At 57.1% G+C, this 7,810-nt stretch overlaps 1 protein-coding gene across 3 annotated transcripts in view; it reads right to left on the bottom strand.

The window, feature by feature from the left end:
* Positions 1-915: 915 nt before the first annotated feature.
* BMP8B (bone morphogenetic protein 8b) overlaps positions 916-7,810 on the bottom strand; it is a 34,265-nt gene continuing 27,370 nt past the window's right edge. For 2 of the 3 annotated variants that reach the window (XM_070260333.1, XM_070260332.1), the window contains one exon: positions 916-4,564. In XM_070260333.1, coding sequence (XP_070116434.1) covers positions 4,227-4,564 — 338 coding nt within the window. In that variant the 3' untranslated portion in view covers positions 916-4,226. The remainder of the gene's footprint in view (positions 4,565-7,810) is intronic. The other variant, XR_011436432.1, reaches the window with a different exon arrangement.

Here is a 7,810-nt window from a genome sequence, read left to right as displayed (position 1 = left end):
TGAAGAGCTTAGCACAGCCACCCTCGCAAGAGAGGACTGACTCCTGTGACGTGACCTGTCACTTTCTGCTCTTCCCTCAGAGCCTAGGGCAGTTGAGATCAGTGAGCAGGTTGGAAAGCTCAGCAGGTTTGGAGTTCACTGGGTGCCAGTGCCCCTCCAGGTGGCCACGGTGTCATCTCACTATATCCACACCAGAACTCTGTGCGGAGGTAAACCAGGGCTCGGGACATAAGAGCAGAGCTGGGATCGGGAGCTTGGCCGTCTCCCTCTAGTCATAATGGAGTCTTAGGAGGTTTACTGGGCTCTAGGGTCAGTCTGTGGCAGGGCAGCCCAGTGCCTTCAGGGGGAGAGACAGTCATGGTCCCCAGGAGTGGTCTGGGCCCTTGTTGGGAGACACGAGGAAACAGGGCCCCACTCTGCTAGGCAGGAGGGGGCCCCAGATCCTGGGGCGCAGCAGCCTGGCCGCCTAGTTCAGCTACACACAGCACAACGCCCACGCCCTGTTGCTCCAGAGGGCTCTGGCCTATGGGAAGTGGACCTCAGGGTGCAGCCTTCCTGGGACTGCCTGGCTCCTGGCCGGTGGCCTCCCTGTCCACGTTCCCGTTGCTCTGTTGCTCCAGCACCACGACTGAGAACACAGGGCTCGGTTTTGCCAATGCAGACCTGCACTTGTCGGGCCCCATTTCAGTGCTGGCCCGAGGAAGAGACGCAGGGTTGTGGCCCCGGATCAGTCCTGTGACAGCTGGAGTTTCCTCTCTAATAGCATATCTGCCTCCAGATGCCCCCGGCACAGTGAATTCGTCAGTTGTGGCAGCCTTGCAGCAACCCTCCAAGGAAGAGACTGTGGAACCTACTTTTTAGTGATGAAAACTGAGTCTCGTAAGATTTCAGGTGATAGAAAACTAGAGAACCATGTTTTCGAAAAATATTTATTAACAGGGAAATTTTCACCATATAACAAAGCAGGAAAAGCATATCTCAAAGCAATTAATAAAGTATGATCCCAATTTTTTAAAATACCTATCTATAATATGTGAACATATATGTTTATATGTATATCCTAAGAAAAAATCCTAGGAATAAATTCATCAAAATATTGATAGTGTGTTTATCAGAGGACTATGGTGATTTGAACTGTATTTTTTTTTTTTCCAAACTTCCTCCATAACTACATTACTTTTGTGGTAAATGAAAAACACTTTTTCTAAAAAAGTGGGTCAAGTATTTGCAAAAGGCCTTCCCGTAAGTAGTAAAAGCAGAATGGACAGTCCCCCGTTCAAATTGCCAAAAGAGGCACCTGGAGTGCTGAGCGCCGGCAGGCCTCTGGGGTCCCCAAGTCTCCGGGAACACAGGGTAAAGTGTCCCAGCCCTAGCCAGGGCTGGCATAACCAGGCTCTTGCTTAGACCTTTAAAGCAGGTCCTACCCGCAACGGATTGTGGCGTGTAGATTTTTTAGGAAAAAGCACAGCTCTGAACACGTTCTGGGAGGAAGGTTAGTGGACAAGCACAGAAGGGGCTCAAAATTAGCAAATTCATTTGCGATAATACCAAGTACCAGTTGTTAAGCATTTATGTGCCAGATGTCCTAAGTGTGTCCACATCTCATCTTTATGATGGCTCAGAAGGAAAGAACCGGTCTGCTGCTCCGCAGAGGAAGAAGAACCAGAATGCAAATCCACGTGCCTCCAAAAATCTGTACTCTTGCTATGCTGCCTCTCTTCCTATTTCTGAGGGTTTTTTCGAGAACGTGTGAATTCCCTGCCTTAGTTAGAAGATGGTGAACACTGGCATTATGATGACTTGGTCATGAGGCCAGTATTGCACTGCAAATACCAAGTCTGCTGTGCATTTCTCCTTAGCCCCTTTTCCATGCGTCTTCCCTTCCTGTCAGCTGTCATTGATTTTGCATTGCTGTCACCGGGTCTGAGCTGACTACCTGTATTTATCCTTCAAGTCTGGTGCCACCAGATAAACAAGCCATGCCCTGAGCAAGAGAAGGAAACAGTGGTATCTGTGCTGCGCATCTGCCAGCCTGGGCCGCCCACTGCAGCGGCCGTGTGTGGCTCGGCAACCAGATAACTCACGGAACAAAATGCATGGGTTTTGTGACCACTCAGAATTGTTTCACTGCTCAGGGCTCTTTCTATTTGATTTCATTTGGTGACTGTCTGGCGGCAAAAGTTGCTAGAAGTCTGACAGGCAGGTAGGTGATGACTTACTGTTTTTGACTTGTTCTGCATTAAAAAGGACTGCAAGTCCTATTCCTTCCTGCTGTGCACTGCTGGATTGACAGGGAAGGTGTATTCCACATCTACGGAACTTTGGGTAATTTATAGACATTTCTAGTTCACCCCCAACTTTGCTGGGCACTAAAGATACCAGGTGAAGTAAAAAATTAGTTCTCAAAATAATTGGAATTTAAAATTTACAATCACCTAGAAGACGCTCCCTGCTGTTGGGAAGAGAAGATTGTGAGATAAGTACTAGAATGGCCAGTAGGTTCTGGGTTATGTGCCAGTTTGGATTCGTAATGGCCACCTGAGCTCGGCATCCAGGGGGAAGAGGTTGCATCTGGACTCAGTGTGAGAAAGGGTCGGCAGACACAGATTCCCTGGCTGAAGGCCCTTTGGAGATCAAAAAGTCCCAGGCCTTCATGTTACAGATGGGAAATAAGGCCCAGAGGAGGAAGCTACCCACAAGTTAGGTCTCCTAGCATCTAGGCCAGAGCACAGAGCCATACACTGATGGGGACCTTAATGCCTTCCAGACAGGCTGGGCTGCCCTTTGTGCACATGGGCAGGATCTCTTCCTCCGCACTTGCTCCCAGGTCCGGGTGGAGGGGCTGCTGTCCCGCAGCATGGCCCCAGCCTCCACCCCTGCTGCCCGATCTGCTCCCCGGAGCCCCTCCTCAGGGTGTGGAGTGAATTCCAGAGCTGCACATCCTCGGACACTCCAGTTTTTGGCCTCAGCTGGGCTGTGCCTCTGTCTGGGGTGGGCCCAGGATCTGCTTTTAATGACACAGTATTTCAGGGTTCGGGCAGCTGGACTCTGTCTGCGCCAGCAGGTAAATTACAGGCTTAGCGAGTCAGAAATCAAATAAACACTCCAGCTGCTGCGGCTGTTCCAAGGAGAACAGTGGTTTCCGGGAACCTCCCCACCCAGCTCAGCCTAATTACCACCTGTCACTCCCCGGGGACAGCAGCCTTTTCTTTGGCTCACAGGTCCCAAGAAACAGGACAGGGCTCCTGGGCATACAAGGTGACAAAAACTTTGGTCACCAGCCTGTTTGTGACAACTTCTGGACAAGCTCCCACCCTCGCCCCACACCTTGTCACAGGCTGCCCAGTGTCAAAGATGCATTGCTCTGGGTGGAATGGATTGCTCCTTAGCAGGAGATGGCAAACAATTCTCACTTCATATGCCAACTCTAGTCTGTTGGCAGTGGCTGCCTGGAGTTCTGTGCTGATCATTTTGAAATTCTATCCAGATTTGGAAGGAAAAATATCGGGGTTGATTATTGATGTCTGCCATGCAGAAAGGCAAGGGAAATTATGTCATCTGTGCTGGGCATTGTCATCTTGGGCCACACAATGTATCCACCGTACTTGTCTCAGTGAAAAGATAGCTTTTCCACAGAGCTGAACTCCTGATGGTTCCATGCTGACAGATAGATGGGTCATCGAAGGCCCCAAGATCTTTTGTTTCTCCAAAGGCAAAATGTCCATGCGCTGCATGTCTGCCCCAGGCAGAAGAGGCGTATCAAGGCAGAAAGACAGGGGAAGGTAAACTCCATTGGCCTTAGCCCTAACTCTTGTGTTCATTCAGCTCTTTCTTGAGTTGACCCACATGCGTACCCTGTGGTCAGCAGTTTGGTAATTCAGATGCAAATATGGAACACTGAGGGCAACGCCACGCTCTCTAACAGAAATGCCTAGAAATGCCCAGTTTTGCACCTGGGAAGGGCAGGCAACCAGAGGTGGACCAGATCCTGTCTACACACCGGCAAACCCTGGAATGGATAGTGAAGAGCCTGAGGGGCCCATCTTGGGTTCCAGGTGCTCTCGGTTCATCCCACATCTGCCCACAGCCTGGGCCACAGACAGGACTTTTGTGCCAGCCCCAAAGAGCTGGTCACCACATGCCTCTGGAGGGGTGAGGGGGCTGGGGTAGAAGCTTGCTTGATGACTCAGAACACGAGGACTGGAAGCCAGAAGTCTGTGACAACCTCAGACAGGGCAGAGAGGAGGAGGGGCCTGGAGAGGACCCAGCCTGGCAGGAGGGAGGCAGGGACACAGACATGTTGATCTCGGAGGGCCCTCTGTGCCAACCCCGCCTGGGGCTGGCTGGGTTTGAGGGGCTCCCGCCTCTGCAGAGGGGCCTGAGCTGGGGGAGGCGCCGAGTGGACGGGGTGCCCTCAGTGGCAGCCGCAGGCGCGGACCACCATGTTGCGGTGCTTGCGCAGGATGACATTGTTGCTGCTGTCGTAGTAGAGCACGGAGGTGGCGCTCAGCTTGGTGGGCGCGCAGCACGCCTTGGGGACAGCGTCTGGCTTCATCAGGTGCACCTGGCCAGGGAGGGGGCAGCAGGCAGAGGCGTGAGAACTGTGGGCTTCTCCCAGGGCCCCCCAGCCCCGGCCCCCAGCTCCTGCCTGCCCGGGCTCCCCAGCCGCTCGCCCCTGCCCGCTCCATTCTCCAACTGCAGCCAGGACGGGTGCTACCAGGCAGCTGTGGCCGCCCCTGCCCTCCTTGACCCCTTCCCTGCCCTGCTGCCCTCAGGGCACAGCCTGGGCACCTGCCCACTCCCTGCCACACCCACTCCCTCAGACGTGACCCCAGCACACGGCGTGCCTGGTGCCCAGTCCTGCGCCTGACGCCCCTGCAGCATCCCCCTCTAAGGACCCCACCCCCCCGCCCGCTCCTATTCTCTCTGAGCTTCTGTAACGTCCCTGACCGTGTCCTGTCCGCGTTAGCTGCTCATGGTCTGTCTGCCCCCAAGACTGTGAGCCAGTGAAGGTGAGGGAACAGCTGGATGAGCCGAGAAGTCCAAGTTCACCCTGGGGCGGTCGGCACGATTATTTCCCAAAGCTCACTTCGGCCCTCACAACAACTCCTTAGACAAGCATCATTCCGGGCAGACGGAGACTGAGGGCACAGAGGCCCCGTGACTGCCTGGAGTCGCGGCTCTGACGGTGCAGCAGGATGTGGCCCCGGGGCAGCTCCCGCCACCCTCCTCCAGCAGCTTCAGCACCAGAGACCAGCCTGAGGGAGGGGGCTGTTTTGGCTCCAGGAAAATATTTATCCTGAGACTCGGCAGGACAGGCTGCAGGTGGTACTGGACACCCTGTCGGGGCCCCACTCAGAAGGGCCCTGAAGGCAGTGGGCAGCCGTCAGGGGAGGAGAAAAAGAAGCCACCCGTCCAGGGGTGTTGTGGCCGCTGGGCCGGCCCTGGACCTCCTGGCCCCACGGAAGCTGCTGAGCAGGACCTGGACGAAGATGTCTGGCGGAACCTGCCTGGCAGCCGGGCCCCCAGTGCCCAGTGCAGAGCCTTGTCCCGGAAGCTCCAGCTCCGAGCCAGCCTGCTGGGAGGACCGTGCACCGGACACTGGGCTGGACTGGGGCCAGAGCCTCTCTGAGGCCCGTGGGGGAAAACAAGGCCTCTGTGGGGATGTCAAGCCAGACTGGAACATGCTCCCCAACTTCCCACCGTCCGCATGCGGTGGCTGCGCTTGGCACTCGTAGACCCACGTGAAAGAAAGTAGGCGACACTGCCCATCTGGACCAGCCATGGGGCCCTGAGTGTCTGGAAACCGAGGACTGAAAGGGCCCGAGTTGGGACTCTGGAGAGAGGTCAGCACCACAGGGGTGCTGCCATCCTTCGCCTCCACCCTAGACCAGAGCTTTATTAGATAGACAGAAAGAGAAACGGCCTTTTATTCCGCGTGGCACCAAATAGACTGATTCGCCTTAGACGACATGGGAGACCAAAGCAGAGGTTCTGGTCCTTATTGGGTCGGGTACAAATAGTGCATTGTGCGCCTCAGGTTTCTCCTCTGCCAAACGGGCACAACTGTACTTGTCTCATTTCCAGCACAAAGGTATCTTGGACATGTGCTTTCTGCCAGCCCTACCAGGGCTGGGAGCACAGGAACGTCCCAGACAAGGTCCCATCTCTCAGCCTCAGTGGGGAGGGGAGGGGAACCGGGAAACATTCCAACAGACAACCAGGACCCACGGGAGCGGCACAGCAATCACAGCAGGCGCTCAGCGCTCCGGGAGCATGAGCCGTGACCACCCCTGGCTGAGAAGGACACAGAGGTGAGGCGGGCAGGGCAGGGAGGAGGCCCTCCTGGCGGAGGGAGCGGCCACTGCAAAGGGGGGAGGTGGGAACACACGGTGGTCCTGGCACGGAGCCAGCATGTGCAGGGAGATAAGGGCCCTGGGCCGTGTGCGGGGACATTGGTGAGGCAGGCATGGCAGCTAAAGAGGGGCCCTGCGTCCCAGCCAAGGGCTCGGATTCCTCCTGGGGACAATGGGACACGACAGGAAGCTTCTCGGCTGAGAAGGAGGTGGTCAGATTTGTGCTGTAGTGAGACTCCCCGGCTGCTGCGTGTAGAGCGACGCCGAGGCTGAGCCTGGAGGGACAAGTGTCCTCCTGGCCCCAGCCTTCCCAAGGACCCCTCCCACATCACTGCCCCGCCTCCCACGGCTCCTCGTCCTTCCCAGGCCTCTCCGCGGGGAGGCCCGTCCTCCCCGCCTCCTCCCGCTGTATCCCAGAGCCTCATCTGCTCTGAGGACTCAAACGCTGGCCCCGTGCGACATCTCTCACATTCAGACCTTCAGCTGGGCCCTCCTCTGTACCCCAGACTCGTGGACCCAACTACCCACCCAAATTCACCATGTGGGGTATTAGGGCCTCAGACACACGGGGTCGGAAGCAGAACTTCTGGTTTCCCCCAATCCCTCCTCCGACCCCACAGCAGCTCTGCCCTCGCCAAGCCGCCGTCCTCCCCTTGTCCTCAGAAGGGCCCTCAGCCAGCACGTCGCTGAGCCCTCGCTGGAGGCCCTGCACCCCCTGCCGCCTCCACCCACTGCCCAGAGTGGGCCCGCCTCCACCATCCAGCTGCCGCAGCCCACGCCCACCACCCACCAAGACACCCTGGGCCTCTTGTAGGTGACCGCAGCAGCCTCCTCACCTGGCCCCCGGCCTCCTCCACCCTCCACCCCACAGTCCATCTCCCACAGCAGGCAGAGAGAAACTTCTAGAGTGAGTCAGATCATGACACTGCTTCGCTAAAACCCTGCAACGGCCTCTTGGTTCACTTGGGATTAAATCCCCCCACCTGTCACCTTATGAGGGACCCCAAGGCCACGTGAACGGCCCCTGCCCACCCCAACGTCACTTCCCTCCACCCTCACCCCCGCTTTGCTCCAGCCAGGCCCCGCCTCCCTGCCGGCCCTGAGCCCACCCAGCTTGCTCCTGTCCGGGGCCTTTGCACTTGCTCCTTCTGCCGGGAACATTCTTGCTCCGTGCAGAGGCTCAGCCCCCCTCCGATGAACAGCCATCTTCCTTCCTCACAGACCCAGCCTCTTGGCTGCCCCTCTGCTCGAGTGTCCGCAGACAGCCTCCCCGAGCGGTCAGCCACTGTCCTGTCTGCGCCCAGCACAGCGGGAGTGCTCACTCTGGTGACCGACAGCTGGGACACGGAGGGTGGGGGCTGGGGCGGAGCGGGGCAGAGCCGGGAGGGGCCACGCAGGAGGAGCCCTGCACGAAGGCAGGGAGGCCGGGGCGCCCGCCATCACCCCAGCTCCTC

The sequence above is a fragment of the Equus caballus genome, chromosome 2 (genome assembly GCF_041296265.1).
Source record: "Equus caballus isolate H_3958 breed thoroughbred chromosome 2, TB-T2T, whole genome shotgun sequence".
Classification (NCBI taxonomy): Eukaryota; Metazoa; Chordata; class Mammalia; order Perissodactyla; family Equidae; genus Equus; species Equus caballus.
This window is presented reverse-complemented; position numbering and strand designations above follow the sequence as displayed.